This window comes from Heterocephalus glaber, unplaced genomic scaffold, assembly GCF_053883595.1.
Source record: "Heterocephalus glaber isolate CG9 unplaced genomic scaffold, H.glaber_assembly_v1.0 deba00001428, whole genome shotgun sequence".
Lineage (NCBI taxonomy): Eukaryota > Metazoa > Chordata > Mammalia > Rodentia > Bathyergidae > Heterocephalus > Heterocephalus glaber.
The window spans coordinates 23157892-23177339 of NW_028258293.1; the positions used below are offsets into that span (position 1 = coordinate 23157892).

General features: G+C 36.9%; 2 protein-coding genes and 1 pseudogene across 2 annotated transcripts; all 3 read left to right on the forward strand.

The window, feature by feature from the left end:
• Nucleotides 1-347: 347 nt before the first annotated feature.
• Nucleotides 348-1331, forward strand: Or6a2 (olfactory receptor family 6 subfamily A member 2). The gene has a single exon (XM_004863508.1). It carries the CDS (start codon nucleotides 348-350, stop codon nucleotides 1329-1331), a length of 984 nt encoding a protein of 327 aa, XP_004863565.1.
• Nucleotides 1332-8886: 7555 nt separating this feature from the next.
• On the forward strand, nucleotides 8887-9816 carry LOC101698579 (olfactory receptor 6B9). Its single transcript, XM_004863507.1, has one exon. The coding sequence runs from the start codon at nucleotides 8887-8889 to the stop codon at nucleotides 9814-9816; it is 930 nt and encodes a 309-aa protein (XP_004863564.1).
• An 8442-nt stretch (nucleotides 9817-18258) lies between these two features.
• Nucleotides 18259-19203, forward strand: LOC101698191 (olfactory receptor 6B9-like; annotated as a pseudogene).
• The last annotated feature ends 245 nt before the right edge of the window (nucleotides 19204-19448 follow it).

Here is a 19448-nt window from a genome sequence, read left to right on the forward strand (position 1 = left end):
AATATTTTTAATTTTTGCATATGAAAATTTATTACTACTGTGTTTTCACCATCAAAATTAATGATTCTCTACTTCTTGCCTTTATATAGAGCCAAACTGGTGTCACTTCTTCTAGTGTTTCTTAATAAGTACTTTCCTAAGTGCCAGAAAAGACTCTTATTTCCAATGCAAAGACATTTATTTTTGCCCATGTTTGGCTTAGCTAATGTCTCAGCTCAATGATTAATTACATCTATTACATATATTGCATCCTATGAACATCCTCTTCCCAAGAAGCTAGATTCTTGCTGCTGCCTACCAAAACATCCATTCTCATCTCCTAAAAAGCATTGTGCAAGATCAGCACCATGGAGTGGAGGAACCACAGTGGCAGAGTAAGTGATTTTGTGCTGCTGGGCTTCCCAGCTCCTGTGCCACTGCAAGCACTGTTGTTTTCCCTCTCTCTGCTGGCCTACGTGTTGGTGCTGACTGAAAATGCACTCATTATTATGGCAATCAGGAACCACCCCACCCTCCACAAACCCATGTATTTCTTTCTGGCTAATATGTCCTTCCTGGAGATCTGGTATGTCACTGTTACTATTCCCAAAATGCTTGCTGGCTTCATTGGGTCTAAACAGAATCATGGACAGCTAATTTCCTTTGAGGGCTGTATGACACAGCTCTACTTTTTCCTGGGCTTGGGCTGCACTGAGTGTGTCCTTCTTGCTGTTATGGCCTATGATCGCTATGTAGCCATCTGTCATCCTCTCCACTACCTTGTCATTGTCAGTGGCCGTCTGTGTGTGCAGCTGGCAGCTGGCTCCTGGGCTGGGGGCTTTGGAATCTCCATGGTCAAAGTTTTTCTCATTTCTCGCCTCTCTTACTGTGGCCCCAACATCATCAACCACTTTTTCTGTGATGTCTCCCCATTGCTCAACCTCTCGTGCACTGACATGTCCACAGCAGAGCTCACTGACTTCATCCTGGCCATTTTTATCCTGCTGGGGCCGCTCTCTGTCACTGGGGCTTCCTACATGGCCATTGCTGGTGCTGTCATGCGCATCCCTTCAGCGGCTGGACGCCATAGAGCATTTTCTACCTGTGCCTCTCACCTCACTGTTGTGATCATCTTCTATGCAGCCAGTATCTTCATCTATGCCCGGCCTAAGGCACTCTCAGCTTTTGACACCAACAAGCTTGTCTCCGTACTCTATGCTGTCATCGTACCATTGCTCAATCCCATCATATACTGCTTGCGTAACCGAGAAGTCAAGAGAGCCCTACGCTGTACTCTGCACCTGTACCAGGGCCAGGATACTAACTTCAAGAAATCTGGTAGAGACAGGTAGAAAGGAAGTATGAGATCTAATAAAATACTATTAGATTTGAGATTGATGTCTTCTATGAAGCCAGTGAAATACTTGGGGCCCAAATTAAGTGCTGAAGTTTCAAGGGCATCACCCAAAAACTGGGAGTGAATTTCCTATAACTAGTCTGGGAAGAAGAAGAAGAAGGATGGATTTCAAGCTAGAAGTTGGATTTCTGCAGAACAAGACCATAAAATACAGGGCAGAGGCTGGCCCACTATTGTTTGCACTATTGTGATTTACATAGACCTAGTTCCATTCAAGAAAGCACAGGCTTCATTAAGGAAAAGCAACTGGAGACTTCTTGATGAGATCTCATCTAGACATAGGCCACTGAATATTGCCTATGAGTTAACAGATACCCAGAAGGTGATCACTCTGGTGCAAGTTTCAGAGCAAGAAGATAAGAAATTAAGAAATTTTTGTGCTGGCAATTTATCACCTCTTGAACAATGTCAGTTTCTAGTTTCATTTCCTTATTTATGGAGGCTAATGTTCAAACTGAACTAGTGACTAAGTGCAGTTGTTTATTTAATCTTCTATCTCCTTAATTATAACTATGCAGATCATAGACACAATCACATTTGCTTACACATCACTTTATTGGCCCAGAATGGTGTCTAGCACATGATGGCTCTGAGAAAATGTAATTAATGAATGTAGTGTGTAGCTAAGTAGGCAAGGCCTATCTGTCCCACTTACAGATAGGGTTTGCAGGTGGATGAACCAAACCCCTCACACTTACTAGTATATGGGGAGGTACAAATTGGCTCAGTCTTGCTAGAAGAAAACTGGGCAATATGTATCTCGAATCCTAAAAATACTGAGATAATCCTTGTGGGGGGCCTTGCCCCCCCCCCGCTAGAACTCTTGAGTGCCTTTTATGGGCATGTCTGGCCCTGCTGTAAGTCTACCCGGCAACAAGGAAGTAGCCCCAGTACCCTCTCCTTGCTCCTTCCCTCTAGCCCTACGGTATATATGCTGTAGCAGCTTCCACAATAAACTAGACTTGATCAGAAACCTGTCTTGTCTCCATCTCTCGTGTCTCTTGTCCCTTGTCATTCTCACTCCCCCTCTAGGGTCTCCATTGACTTACCCGCGGGCCGGGACGAATCCTGATTTTAAAATTTGTGTAGTTATATATTTTTATGTATAATGAGAAAAACCTGGACATATGGTTAACTTCTAATAAGGCATTGTTTAGGAAAGTTATAGTCCTTACATAAAACGAAATATTATGAAGTCATTATGATCTAAATAGGGTTAATGATAGAAAAATATTCCTGACTATAATAAGGGAAAATATTAGGTTATGTAATAGTGTCAAAACCTATTTATTTATTTGTTTGTTTAAAGTTTAGAAGGAATTTGAGTAAACTGTTAGCTGGGGCTATGTAATGGATCTGATACTCTTATAAATTACATTTTGTGGCAAATCATTGTTAATAACATATTTATTTAAATAAACTTTTTTAGTCAATACTATAGACAATTTTGTTCACTGGGACAGAGAAATAGTTAGAAGTTATGTCAGTATAATTTTCAGAATTTTAGCTCTCTATTGTTTCTCCCAAGGCCCAGAGCCTTGAATACAATGAGGCTCCTATCTCCAGATGAGGCGACCAGCTGTTGATGCTGTCCTTCTATAGTTGTCTGTTACTTAATAAAGTTTGTGAAAGACTACTATCAAGGATATTGGGCATTATTTGCTCTTTTATATTTATTAAAATATATATGACAAAACAGTGATGTAACCTTATAAGTATCTTGTTATGTTTATATATAAAGTTATATGAAGTTTATATAAAGCTCTTATATAAAGTTCATTAAAAGTCTATGTACCAATTGTCCTTAAAGAGTAAGTTTCTGAATGGTATAGTGTTCTGGAGTTAAACATGAATATTGGCAGGAAGCAAAACTAGGTGAGGAGTATATGAGAATGTTTTAGAATCCTTGCACTTTTTCTGTAAATTTTATACTATTCCAAAATAAAACAAATATTTTTAAAACATTGTTAGTCTTTTTAGAATAAATAATTTATATAAGACTGATTATTTCAGTGGCTTTCATAAAATATAGTATGCTGTCACTTCCTTTATAGTTACAGTGATATATGTATAGCCAACACTACTTTTTTTTCCTAAAGATGGTTTTTACAAAACAATCCATGAAATTTTAATTGTCATGACACTCATGCATTGATATTATTTCAATTTACCTGACTGATAACTTACAAAAAAGAATAATTGGCACATAATTATTACATTATATATTTATCACTCTAATGAATTATATCACCACTAGGTGCATGAGTGGGCAGTTCCATGAGGCATAGAAAGCAAACACTTGGTGGACAGGTGTCTTCATTTTCTCCTAGAACCAGTTGTCAGGGCAAGACTGTCTTCCTTCATTTTTATGTTCTATAGGCTCATTTCATGAACACTAGCAGTCCCAGCCTTCCCAGAATTAGTGTCAACTCACAATGTGCCTTCCGACAAAGAAGATGAAAGCAGTAGGAGGAGGGAAGGCTGGGTTCACTCCTCTCCACCAAATTCCAGTTAGTCACATGCAGACTTTCAGATCCTCAAGGACTGGACAAAAAAGCATCTCTAGGATTCTTCATTTTCAGGGCCTTGTCTCAGTTCCTCTCAGTTGCATTTGAGGCACAAATGCATCTCCTGAGCCTTAGTCATTGCAAAAGTTGTAGCAGTCAATTCTAGGCTTTATGGTTGCTTCAGGCACAATTAATAGCAGAAGTCAAGAGCTCCTGAGGCTGTGGACAACTAGACAGACAGAACGGGCTGTGGCTTCACCCTATTCTTAGCACATGGCGCACACTTCAGGAGTGTTTATTCCTGAAGTTCAAAGCAGTGAGTGACTTCTTGTCACTTCAGAAGCCTCTTTATTCTGTTGTCCCACTTTTTGCTCTCATTATTCCATATTTTTTTCCCTGCTAGCCTCTCTGTAATGAAATTTCTTTTACCTCATTCCTACTGATTAAATCCTGTCTGTTTCATATTTCAGCATGAGTAATATTCTGCATTTGTGTACTTACCATAATAGTTTTAGAATGTGTTTATATACATAACACTTTTGATCCTAAGATCAATGATAGGATATTTTTGAGATAACTATTTTTAGCCTATGTTATGATGAATAAATTGGGGAATATTTAAGGTCAAATACCTAAAATATAGTAGAACCTAGAGTAAGGACCCTATCTTCTAAATGCTGAACCAAAATTATTTTCATTATACTACTTCCAAGATCTCTTGCTCCCATGAGTCTTGGATAATACCTCTCTGATGAAATATTTTCTAGGTTCCTAACTTAGAAAACATATCTTTTTTTCTTGGAGACCCTACAGTACTTTGTTTGTATATGCTATGCCATATGTAATATTCTATACTCATTGCAAAACCGTAAGTTTCCAAATGGCAGACAACATAACTTACATATTTTTGTTCTGAAGAATGTTGTGCACAATACCCTATACATGATAAGAGCTCAATAAAAGCAATAACTGTTTTTTAAATAAGGATGAACAAATGAAACCAGAACTTATAATTTCTTTCTAACTGCAATTTGGTACCCATTAACCAAGCTTTTCCCATCACTTCCTCCCTAGTAGTCTCCTCAGCCTCTGTTAACTACTTTCTATATTCAATTTTATGAGCTCAATTTTATTAGATTTCACATGAGTATCATCATAATGCGTATACTTGGATAAAGCTAGAAGAGAGGATTTGGAATGGTTTTACTACAAAGAAATGATAAATGAGGATATATACATGTATTTTTACACTGATTTGGACATTATGCAATGTGTACACAGCAACTCATAAATATATATAAATATTATGTGTCAATTAAAAATGCAAGTAATAATAGAAAAATAAAATACTGAAATTTTCTTAAGTGAAATAAGCAAATGAATACAGCTATTACCTTATTAACCCAATTAGGTTCTTACACTGTACTAGTTTTTGGATAATTTGATTTTGCATCATCTTATACATAGGAGTCAGAGAAAAGGATCATACCATACACCCAAGAAGAAATAAGTATGGTCTAGGTATAAACATGAATTTAGATGTGGACAAAGATTCAGTTTTCCTGTCCAGGTCCCCTGGACATAGTCTTGGCAATGCATGCAGAGTTTCCCTAGAGCTGGGACAGATTCCATGTAAGTGAATCTCCTGGGGAGGAGGCAGGGGCAAAAGGCCCATGAATGTTAAATATGCTGTCCTGTCTCTGCTACTGTCTTCTTGCTTTAGTGCTGTTCTACCTACCATGCAGTCAAAGCAAAGACCAAACATCAATCTTCAGAGATTATGAAAATATGCAGAGCAGTCTGGCAATCTGCTTTTCCATAATCAGTACAAATATCTGAAGAATTTTCTATTCTCAGAGTGGACAGATGGACTATGCTGAGCATTTGGAGGCACTAGGTGAGACTGGTTTATCCCTAAACAGAGCTCAACAGAAACTGAGGAGGACCTTTGGAAAATGTCAGTGGGCATCATTCTTGGGCAGAATGGGAAATCAATGGGAGAATTAAAATTCATTGTCCATTAAATCTTTATTCAAGTTTAGGGGGAAATTGGGCAGGTGCATTATCTCTTAGGTGTGGGAAAGAACACAGGATATGTTTTTTGTTCTAGAAAAAATCTATTTGTATGTGTTTTTCTTAAGAAGAAGCATATATAGGACTGAAAAATAAAATTTCTGTATTACAATGATAGATTCATTTCCCAGAATCCCATATAGATTTCAAGTCTCAATGCTTTTGTTCTGAAAACTAAGAGAATAAGAAAAATAGAGTGAATTCTGCATCCCTCCATGATTGAAAATAGAGCTCATTAAGTGGCACATTTGTGGCAAAGAGAGTGGAGGGGAATATGAGGCAATAAGTGTATGCTTAAATGTATTAAAGCAATACATTCAAAAAAAGATAAGATATAAGTGATCTGCCACTTAGAGCTATTCAGAGATAGGATAATCTTGTTCTTCAGGAAATTCAATTTACCTGCATCCGTAGAATATAATAGAAAAAGGAAGTAAAATAGACTGAATGACTACATGTTTATATGAGCATATGTGAATGAAGTTGAGTGAGCACATATGACTGAGTGAGCGTTTATGAGTATAGTGACATATAATGGAGTAATAGCTAACACAATGAAGAACTATGGGCCAAGCAAGTCCTTTGTTAAGTGGTTTGTATGCATTATCACATTTAATTCTTAGGACAGCTCAATCAGCTAGGCAGCATTATCAACAGTCTCACAATTCAGAAGAGGATATTCAAGTATAGTAAGTAGTCTGTTAAAAATGACACTATTAGATGCTTTACTCTGACTCTGAAGTCATTGCTCTTAAAGTCTATGCAAAGATGAATGCATGGGATATTGTATGGCTAATGGTTAAAATTTGGACCATTATACATCTCCTGAAGAGGAGTGGACTCTACAGTGGTGTTACTTTCTATGTGGGATACAAACAAGGTAAAATTCTGGACTCCATTCTTAGAACCAGTTGCTTTTCTCTAGAACTAAGCGATAAACTACTTATGACTGAAGTAGTTCAGTAGTGAAGGGGTAGTTGGAGGCCAGGGGACAAGAGACAATCTTCTTCTAATCAGTATGCAATGCTGACCTCTGACCATAAGTGCTGCAGTGGAAAGAGGAAGTGATGGTAATATTATGTATTCCAGCACCTCCTCCTGCAGTCCCTTGCCATGAGCCATGGTCAGAAAACCTGTAGTTCAACAGGATAAAAGGGTGGATCTTAGTTAGCCAACCACCCTTTTTATGGAAAGTAGACAATGTTATAGACAGTTTGGCAGAAAGTATAAACAATGATCTGAAGGCAGGAATGAAACCCAGCCTGTAAGGATGAGGGTAGTATTTAATGGAGACACACATTAATGCATATTTTAAGAGATAACACTATGGTAACCTATTTTCTTGACCAAAGAGGCAGTTGAAAAGTTCACAAAAACTTTCTCTCTTCCAGCTATACAAGATCCACCTGTCCTTGTACTGCATTCATGTATCCTCTTTCCATTCCCCATCCCTCTGGTTCAGAGCCTGACACAATGACAGATATTTAGAAACACTGACCTACCGAGTGAAGAGAGACCAGGCCTCAGATCCACCATTCTCGATGTTCTTATGGATATGTCTGTCATGAAATAATCCTGGAAGCGCAAGCTCTAGCTATGTTAAAGATGTGCAGTCTGATAGATATTTCCCTCCTTCCACTGTAGACAGAAAACTCTCTCTTTCTTTTGCCTCTGACCTTTTTCCAGTGGATCCCAAGGGTGCAAGGGATTCATTAATTCAATATTCAACTATTATGCATGTGTTTGCTAGGCACCATTCTAATTATTTGGATCACAGTCATGACAGAAAAGGTCTCAAGTCTTGGAAGTTTACAGATAAGAAATCTCCATGCAAGACAGAAGTGTGCATTGGGAAACAATTACTAGTGAAACATTTGGCCCACTTATTGAAGATGTCGCTTAAATGAAAACGTGAATCTTGAATCACCAAGTAAAGATTGAAAAAGGCATAATAGGAAGAGTTAATGCTAGATGTAAAAAACAATGGGACAAGAGAGATTGTGATCTACCTGGACAACAAAAATGGATTGAATATATTTGGAACACAGAATACCATGCATCTATTTTTACCCTGCAGACCTCCTGCCTTTTTGCCCTCTTGATAATTTTATAATAAAAATATAAAATATAAAGAAATTTGATACAACTTATAAATATATTGACTATATTGTGTATTTCCTATGTGGACCAAGACAATTCTTCTCCACTCAAAAAGAAAAAAAAAGAGTGTAAAAATAGATGGGCCACAGGTTGGACGCAGCTAAAAGCATCACAAGAGATGAGGCTAGAGAAATAAGTGAAAATTGAACTATGAAGTACTTCCTATGTATGATAACTAAAACATTTTCATTTCATTCACTTATGTGAAGTCAATGCTGGAGCTATTGAGAAATTTTTTCAATGTTTATTTTCATTTAAAATATCTCTTGGGATCTCTACTGGAGAAACTATAGTGACTAAAAATATGGCAGCTAAGGGTCATGAAATCTTAAACATTCAGAACATTTGCTGACACTGTGCTATCCTCCATTTCCTTTTAAGCAGGAACACATCGTGCGTTTAGCTCCTAATTAAACAGAATGCAAAGCAACAAAAGACAAAGAATAATAGTCTATAGTCCTTGAAAATGAGGTGCTAGTGGGATACATTAAAATCATTGATATCAGGTGAGTAAAAGTCATCATAGGCAAAAGTGGAAGTGAATTTTTGAGCCAGAGAGACTTACAATTTAAGTAAAAAAAACAAGCAACAGATAAAATCAACCCACATTTCAAGAAGTGTATCAATCCACTGTTTATACATCTCACTCTCTGGAAAGACAGAGTGAGGGTCTTTGACTGATGTTATAGATCTCTTCATTACTAGTAGTGTCACCACAGAAGGCTTCAACATTTCTCAGTGCTTGTAGTCATGGTGGAGATGAACATCACTCTGGTCAGAGAGTTCATCCTGGTGGGTTTCCCTACTTCCCCATGGCTGCAGATCCTGCTCTTCTTCTTCTTCCTTGTGGTCTACTTACTGGTGGTAGCAGAGAATCTTGTTATCATGCTCACTGTTTGGGTCACTGGATCCCTCCATAAGCCCATGTACTATTTCCTGAGTAGCATGTCCTTTCTGGAGGTCTGGTATGTCTCTGTCACAGTCCCCAAGATGCTGGATGGGTTCCTCCTGCAGAGACGGCACATCTCCTTCACAGGCTGCATGACTCAGCTCTACTTCTTTATCTCCCTTGCCTGCACAGAGTGTGTGCTTCTGGCAGCCATGGCCTATGACCGCTACGTGGCCATCTGCCATCCTCTTCAATATCCAGTGATCATGACCACAGTTTATTGTATGCAGCTGGTGGCCTTCTCTTACATAACTGGTTTCATGATTACTGTGATTAAGGTCTATTTCATTTCACATGTCACCTTCTGTGGCTCCAATGTCATGAATCACTTTTTCTGTGACATCTCACCAATCCTCAAACTGGCATGCAAAGACATGTCCACAGCTGAGCTAGTGGACTTTGCCCTGGCAATTGTCATTCTTATCTTCCCTCTCACCACAACCATCCTCTCGTACATCTACATTGTGTCCACTGTTCTGCATATACCCTCTGCCCAGGGAAGGAAGAAAGCTTTCTCCACCTGTGCATCTCACCTGACAGTTGTTGTAATTTATTACACAGCCATGATTTTCATGTATGCCAGGCCTAGAGCTATTGCTTCGTTTAATTCCAACAAACTCATCTCAGCTGTGTATGCAGTTCTCACACCCATGCTAAATCCTTTCATCTACTGCCTAAGGAACCAGGAAGTCAAGAATGCTATCAAGAAGACCTTGGGAGGAAGCCAGTGACTTCTGCTCAGCTGACTCCTGCTACCTTGAGAAAAAGACAACTTTCCATGCAGGATGTCATTTCTATGACATTTATCATGATCTTGTTTAATATTAACACTGCCCTACAGACCAGGATTTCTAAAGAAATCAAAACATGGAAAAGTACAACATTTTTAATGGAAAAACAGGACAGTTGCTATGTATTACTTTAACCATCAACTATAGATAATTAACTATTTTAAATGATGTAGTAATAAATACTCAATTTTAATACATATGTATTACAATATATAGTTATATGTTTAACATGTAGTTGACATATGCAAAGCATCAAAATAGAGCTCTTGTTTCATTTATTTACATGTTCCCACCAAGTGTAGGTTCCAGACTCTTTAGTTTGCCTTTCAAGTTTCTTCACGGCCTGGTCTCTATTATTCTTTCTTTCACTTCATATCTTGCCCTTAGTGAACCTATACAGATGAATTTGGGGTTATGATTAATAATTTATTTCTAAAGTTTAAATTTACAATCCAATTTTTTGTTATATTAATATTTCACAATGAACTGAGTTATGAAACACCCTTAAAACCTGTTTGGAAGTTCTCAAAACAAGTACAAATGGATGATGGAAGAAAAAATGTTCAACATCTTTGGCCATTAGAGAATGCAAATCAAACCAACACTGAGATTCCATCTTATTCCAAAAAGAATGACTATCATCAAGAAGTCAAAAACCAACAAATGCTGGAGAGGTTTTGGGGAAAAGGAATTCCTTTATGTTGTTGATGGTAATATATACTAACTAATATATTCCACAACCACTGTGGAAATCGGCATGGAGATTCTTTAAAAAGCTAAAAATAGGGCCGGGGATTTAGCTCAGTGGTTCCTCCACCTGCCTTGAAAGTGCAAGGTCCTGAGTTCAATCCCCAGTACCAAAAATAAATAAATAAATAAAAGCTAAAAATAAAAATCCTATTTGACCCAGCTATACCTCCTCTTGGCATCTTCCTGAAAAAGTTAAAGACATTATATTACAGTGATACATGCATGCCTATGTTTATAGCTGCACAACTGTTAATAGCTAAATCTTGCAAGTGGTCTGTAGGCTCATTAACAGATGAATGTATAAAGAAAATGTGTATATATACACAATGGAGTATTACTCAGCTATAAAGAAGGATAGATTTCAGTTATTTGTAGAAAAGTAGATGCACTTTAGGACCATAATGTGAGGTGAAATCAATCAGGCACAGAAGGTTAAATATCCCATGGTATTCTTATATGAGAAATTCAAAATATAAATGAGAGCAAAACAAAAAGGTACATTTTGTGGAGATGAAAATATATCTTGGGATGGGGGAAGTAACAGGAAGGTGGGGAGGGGAATAAGAATTAAAGATGATTAAGAAGTAATATGTACATGTGCTAATTCTCCAAGATGAATGTAATTACTGCATTATGTATCACAAATTTATACTAATAATAAAAGAAAAGACCTGTCTGGATAAAGAGCACATTAAATATAATAATCCTTCTAGTAGTCTGAAAACCATAATTCTCTTCATTAAAAATATTGACAGTAATGAAAAATCAATAAAATTTCAAAATCTAACAAAAAAAATAGATTATTGCGAACACAAGTTTTCAAATTCTTGGCTTTGACAAATGTGCATGGCACTGTAATATGATATTAAGGGAAACTGAAGATGTGTGGAGGGTTTATCACCCCCTTTACTATTTCTGCAACTTTTCTTTCAGTATAACAGTATTTCAAAATTTTTAAAACGTGTCTAGAAAAGAGATGTATTATTTTATTACTTTTATTATTTTATTTTTTTATTATTACTTTTAATTAACATGAAATAATTTAATGGAAATTTGACTGGTTTCAGTGGCTTCCATATTAATTAAATTATGAGGTTAATCGCATTTTGGTTACAGTGATGTATACAACAAATAGTCTATTCTTCTGTCAAAAAATCTCTTTTGAATTTTCATGTGGGTTAAATATGAAATTTGTGTATGGATGCTTTTTTTTATTTAGCTGATGGATGAAAGAACGAAAATGAAGAAAAACAGGCATATAGTTACTGCATTATGCGTTTATCACTCAAACTGTATGACCACTAGGTGCCAGCAAGCATGTGTGGGGAGTTCCATGAGATTCAGAGTGAGAGCCTGGTGGGCAGGTACCTTCATTTTCACCTAGAACCAGTTCTCAGGGCAAGAGTGCCTTCCCTGACATTTATGTTCTATAGGTTCATTTCATGATCACTAGCAGTCCCAGCTTCCTAGAATCAGTGTCAACTCACAATGTGCCTTTCGACAAAGAAGATGAAAGCAGTAGGAGGAGGGAAGGCTGGGTTCACTCCTCTCCACCAAATTCCAATTAGTCACATGTAGATTTCCAGGTCTGCAAAGACTGGACAAAGCATCTCTAGGATTTCTCATTTTCAGGCCCTTGCCTCAGTTCCTTTCAGCTGGCTTTGGCTACTCATTAAGACACAAACACATCTTCTGAGCCTTAGTCATTGCAGAAGTTGTAGCAGTCAATTCTAGGCTTTATGGTTGCTTCCGGCACAATTAAAAGCAGAAATCAAGAGCTCCTGAGGCTGTGGACAACCAGACAGACAGAACGGGCTGTGGCTTCACCCTGTTCTTAGCACATGGCACACACTTCAGGAGTGTTTATTCAGAAACTGAATGCTTCCTGAAGTTCAAAGCAGTGAGTGACCTCTTGTCACTTCAAAAGCCTCATTATTCTGTTGTCCCACTTTTTGCTCTCATTGTTCCACATTCTTTCCCCTGCTAGCCTCTCTGTACTGAAATTTCTTTTACCCCTTTCATATTGATCAAATCATGGTGGTGGTTCATACTGCAGCAAGGGTACTGTTATACATTTGTGTAGTTAGCACAAAGCAATTTTAGATCTAGGTTTTGCATTTGTTTTTAGAATTTTCGTGTTTCTTTATAAGAATATTTTCTTATAAATAGTTTTCTCTTTATTTCTTCTAGCTTTATTTACAAATAAAATTGTATCTATTTAAGGTCTAGAACGTGATAATTTTTTTTTGTTTTTGGTACCGGGGATTGAACTCAGGATCTTGTGTTTGCGAGGTAGGTGCAGTGCCATTGAGCTAACTCTCTGGCCCCATGATAATTTGACATATGCATATGTTGTAAAGTGAATACCACAATCAAGGTAATTAACATATTCATTAATTCACATATTTCCCCTTTTGTGTGTGTGGTGCAAACTCTTGACATTGACTCACATAGCAAATTTCAAGAATAAGGTATGTTAACTATCGGTACCATGATATATGTTAGATTCTCAAAAATTATTCATCTTAAAACTGAAAGTTTGTACCCTTCAACCACTGTCTCTCATTCCTCCTTGCCAACCCTATCCTTTATCAATTACTATTCTACTTTGTGTTTCTATGAGTGAAACTTTTTCTTAGCTTTCACATATAAGTGAAATCAGGTTGTATTTGTATTTGTTTGTCTTGTATGATGTCCTGTGGCTGATCCAGTTTGTCACAAATTACAGGATTTCCTCCTTGTTAAGAGTAAATAATCTGTTGCACAAATAAACCACATTTTCTTTATCCATTCCCCTGTTGATGGAAGTTTAGTTTTATTGACTTTTTTATTGCCTTTCTAGTCTCATTTATTTCTGATCTGATCCTTTTTATTTCCTTTCTTCTGTGGATTTTAGGCTTATTTTGGTTTTTCTCTTTCTAGTTCCTTGAGATTCTGAGGTAGGTTGCTTATCTGTGATGTTTTTCCCTTAATGTAGGCATTTATTGCTATAAACATCTCTCTTAGAACTGTTTTTGTGGTATTCTATGAGCTTGAGTACGTTGTATTTACAGTTTTGTTTATCTCATGATATTTTAAATTTCTTTTTCTGTATTGACTAAGGATCTTCAGTAACATGTTAAATTTCTACATACTTGTGAGTTTTCTAGCTTCCTATTGTTATTTTTAGTTTCATACCATTCTATGCTTATATAATTCATGCATATGAATTATGTGCATATATTCCATGTTTATATTATTTCAATCTTAAGTATGTTAACATTTGCTTGGTAACCTAACATCTGATCTATTCTGGACAATGTTCTGTGTGTGCTCGAGAAGAACTTGTGTTCATTTTGAGATCTATTTGCACAGCATAGTTAATTATATTTTTATATTTTAAACTCACTAACAACTAAGTTTCTCATTTCTCCAGCACAAAAAATGTTAAGTATTTGAAATGCTGTGCAAATTACCTTGATTTAATTACTCCATATCGTTTTAAAAAACTGTAGTATCACTTTGTAACCCATACATATACACCACAAGCAATGGTGAATTTACAATGAAAATAAATGCATTTTAAAATATGTGTTTCTGCTGCCACTGGGTGGAATCCTCTATATAGTATATATGCAGTAGGTTCATTTGGTTTAATCTGTAATTAGATATTTCCTGATTGCTTTTTTCTTTATGATTGATCCTTTGTTGAAAAAGGTATATTGAAGTCCCCTTCTAATTATCATATTCCTAGGTTCTTTTTCTCCCTTGCTTTATATATTCAGATACTCTTGTGTTAGGGAAATAGATATTAACAATAGTTTTATATTCATGATGATTCAGCTGCTTTATTATCATACAATGATCTCAGCAGCCTCATATTACAGTTTTTGACTTAAAGTTTATTTAGCCTACCATAAGTTTAGCTTCTCTTGCCATCTGTTGCCTTCCATTTGCATGGACTAGCTTTTTCCATTCCTTCCTTCCTGTGTATGTGCATCCTTACATATGAAGGGAGTCTCTTTGAGGTATATATAGTTTGGTCTTTTTTAAAAAAATAAACCATTCTTTCATTGAATTAAGCCTTTCTGTATTGTTTCATTGTAGAATTTAGTCAATTTACATTTTATGTAATTATTGATATGTAAGAATTTATCATTGTCAATTTTGTTAATTATTTTCTGGCTGTTTTATAGAAGCTTCCTTCCTCAGTCTTCCATTGAGGTATAATAGTGTTTGGCAGTATTCTGTGATTTCTTTCTGCTTTTCTTTAGTATTTCCTCTATAGGTTTTTGCTTTATATATCATCTAATATGGTATACTTCTTATTTTATTACAATATCATAAATTCCCAGAGGCCAGAGCTCAAGATTTACATGTTTTCATTCCAAAAATTATATAGCATAGTATACTATACAGTGAAGAAACAGTAAAAATAGTAAATGTGTTTTATCTAAAGAATATATAAATAAAATTCTATGTTACCTATAACTCACATATACTTCTTATTCTCATTTCTAAGTAATTTGATGTTATAACACTTGCATACACAAGTACATAAGTGAAATGACCACACCATACCTATGGGTATAAAAAATCTTGATCCTGTATTAAACATAAATTGACAGATAGATGAAATTCAACTTCTCAGTTCTCCTGTCTCCTGGACAGTCTTGGCAATGCACACTAAGCTTCCTTAAAGCCAGGACAGACTTAGCATAAGCTGGTCCCTGGAGAGAAGACATGGGGAAAAGGCAGGCAAGTGGTGAATATATTATCCTGTGCCTGCTCTTCTCTTCTTGCCTTGGAGCTGCAATAGCCACCATGCAGACTAAGTGAAGATTATACATGGTTCTCTGTGGAGCATAAGAATCCTCACACCAGTCTGCTTTCCCATGAACATTGTACAGGTCTGAAGAATTTTCCACTCTCAGAGTAAGGACATTTGAATCTTGGTAATACCAAGAAAGACTGTTTGATCCCTGAAGATAGCCCCAAAGAAGATGAAGAGGGACTTGGCAAAATGGCTGCAGGTACCGGTCTTTAATGGCAGAAAGAGTATTTTGGGAAAGATTATGGGAAATTAAGATTCAGTTTACTTTAGATTGGGGAAATTTGGGCAGAGTCTGATCTTTTGGTTATTAGACATGGGCACAAAAGATACATTTCACACTCTAGGAGATCCCATTAGATTTAATGTTATCCATATAGAACAAGTACATTCAGAACTGTATAAAGGATTCCTAGAGCACAATGAAAGAAATACCACTTAGCACCATCCTGCCAACAACACAGCAAACCCAGAGCTTAGAGTTTTGGTTCTACACAAGAAACAATAGAATGAGATGATTCTGCATTCCTACATGCTTCAAATTAGAGCACACTGGAGGTACATTTGTCCCAAAACCTTGAGGAAAATATTACAGGAAAGAATGTGCTTGAGCAATAAACAGTTCATTAAAGAGTAAATTAGGGAGAAAGCATGAGAAACATGTATTTCAAAAGATATTCACAGATTTTATAATACTATTTGCTAACAAATTTGGTCATTTTATTACTTAGAATATAAAAGGAAAAGTGAGTAAAGGGAAGAGAATGAATGGCTCTACGTGCTTATGAGCACATGTGAGTATGAATGTGTGAGTACACATAACTGAGTAAATAAGTATGCTTCTAGTGTTATACGATAGCAGGCAATGCTTATAGAGAATAAATATTGGTCAAGTCCTATATTGACTTCCATGCATTGTCACATTCTATTCTTACAACACAATGCACTGGGGTAGGTGTTTTAAATGTTTCCCATTTTATAGCCAAGGTTATGGAAGTATATATAGTATGACACAGCTACTAGTGATTGAATCCAGACCCTGCCCTGACTCTAAAGTCAGTGCATTTAAATTCTATGCAGAGATGAATATAGAGTAAATTGTGTGCTGGTTGATGCAACTGTGGAATATTGAACATAGACCAATGAGTAGGAATCCCTGTTTGATGCTGCTCCCTACCAGGGCTAGATCACGGGAAAAACTAACTCCTCTCTAATACTAGGGAAGTTCCTTTCTCCATGAAAAGCATTTGACTAAATGCATTGAAGAACTATGCCAGGAATTCCTTACTAGTAAACTTCTTCAGAGGTGAAATTATAGATTGGAGACGGGTAACAAGGGGTAATCTGCTACCCAGAAAAGAGTGATGAGCTGTATCAGTGTGTGCTGCTAAGAAAAGGCAACAGAGTGCCAATAACGTATATCTCAGCACCTCACCCTTTTTGCCTTTAGGACCAGAAGATGTCTAGTCCAGGAGGATAACAGAATAATATCTAAATGGTTTACCATGTTCTTTGTGCAAAGAGAACTAACTCATGGACAGCTTAGCAGAGTGAGCAATGATGTAAAGGCAGAACTTGATCACAGTCTTCAAGAATAGGTGAAACATTTAATGAAATTAATTTGTAAGATAGGCTAGCTCTCTCATATACTTGTCACACACACACACACACACACACACACACATGCTGCCCTCTGTCTTTACAAGATCCACCTATCCTTTTATTACACCCATATACTCTCCTGCGTCTCTTCAAATCTGTCATTTCATAGTCAGTTCTATCATTTAGACCCTGTGAATACACTTGTGAAAATATTCTGGGAGAGCAAACTCTGAATGTGTCAAAGATATGTAATCTAATTGACACATTGCTTCTGTCCATAGAGATCCAGATATCTCTCTTCTCTGCCTCTAATCTATTTCCTATGGATTTCAAAGCTGCAAAGGATCCATTAATTCACTTATTAATTCAGATGATATCAATATTCATGGGTTTGCCTGTTATTGTTCTGGCCATTTAGTTCATTGTCATGAAGGACAAGGTTTTGCATTTTTATTGTTGTTTTGTCCTCAAAATATTTATTTTTATTTATTAGTACATGTGTGTAGTATATAATGTTTACATTTCTTGTGGGAAGTTGGTATATGTACACAGCACACACATCTAATTTCTTTTTTCATCCCCTTTATCTTCTCTCAGTTTTGAGTTTTTGAAAATGGTAGTGTAATAGGAAAAAAATCTCCATGCAGGAGGAGTATGTGCACTGGAAAGCAAATTTTGGTGAGGGCTACTTTTGTAGACCTTTGAAGTACAATTTTCCAAGAGTTATTGTCATTTAAAAATTTTCTCAGACTAAAATAATTGTGCTGGTGGAAAGGGCTACAGATAGGAAATCTCTGAAATATTAATTTCTTAGAACATTTTCTTACCGTGCTGTCATTCATGTTTAGAAATAAATGTTTGTTCAGTAAATTCCTAATGAGGTGGAGAAATGGACTCATTATGGAAGACACAAATGGTTTTATTTTCATTGACAAAGGAACTAGGAATAACAAAAATGTTAACATTCAATCACTGTCAACAGGTGATTTTCTGAGCTGAGGTGGAGGTGATTTTCAATTCAGGGAGGCTTGTTTAAAAAGAAAACTTTGGTAGAAATATTTGCATCACACTGAAGTAGAGTTCCTACAACAGAAATTATTTTATAAGTCATGCACAGAAAGACTGAATTGCAAATGTATTTTTTTGTTTGATACCGTAGGCATCTTCATTACTTGTGGTGTCACCATAGAAGACCTCAGTGTCTCTCAGTGCTTTTAGTCATGGTGGAGATGAACATCACTCTGCTCAGGGAGTTCATCCTGGTGGCTTTCCCCACTGCCCCATGGCTGCAGATCCTGCTCTTCTTCTTCTTCCTTGTGGTCTACTTACTGGTGGTAGCAGAGAATCTTGTTATCATGCTCACTGTTTGGGTCACTGGATCCCTCCATAAGCCCATGTACTATTTCCTGAGTAGCATGTCCTTTCTGGAGGTCTGGTATGTCTCCGTCACAGTCCCCAAGATGCTGAATGGGTTCCTCCTGAAGAGACAGCACATCTCCTTCACAGGCTGCATGACTCAGCTCTACTTCTTTATCTCCCTTGCCTGCACAGAGTGTGTGCTCCTGGCAGCCATGGGCTATGACCGCTATGTGGCCATCTGCCATCCTCTTCAATATCCAGTGATCATGACCACAGTTTATTGTATACAGCTAGTGGCTTTCTCCTATCTGAGTGGCTTCATGGTCTCAGTCATCAAAGTCTATTTCATTTCACATGTCACCTTCTGTGGCTCCAATGTCATGAATCACTTTTTCTGTGACATCTCACCAATCCTCAAACTGCCATGCAAAGACATGTCCACAGCCGAGCTAGTGGACTTTGCTCCGGCAATTGTCATTCTTGTATTCCCTCTTATCACCACCATCCTCTCCTATATCTATATTGTGTCTACCATTCTGTGTATACCCTCCACCCAGGGAAGAAAGAAAGCTTTCTCCACCTGTGCATCCCACCTGACTATTGTCATAATTTATTACACAGCTATGATTTTCATGTATGTCTGACCTAGAGCTATTACTTCATTTAATTCCAACAAACTCATCTCAGCTGTGTATGCAGTTCTCACACCCATGCTAAATCCTTTCATCTACTGCCTAAGGAACCAGGAAGTCAAGAATACTATCAAGAAGACCTTGCGGGGAGGCCAGTGCCTCTTCCTCAGCTGACTCCTGCTACCCTGAAATGAAGACGGTATTCAATGCAGGATGTCATTTCTATGACACTTATCATGGTCCTGTTTAATATTAACAGTACCACAGTATTGGAGGAATCATTACATGTGAAAAGAAAAAAAGTATAAATAGTACATAATATTTGTTACTTTAACCATGAGCACTGTATATATCTATCTTGAAATGATGTAATAATAATAAATATTTAACAAATACAAACTTTCGAGCTGTTGTTTTTA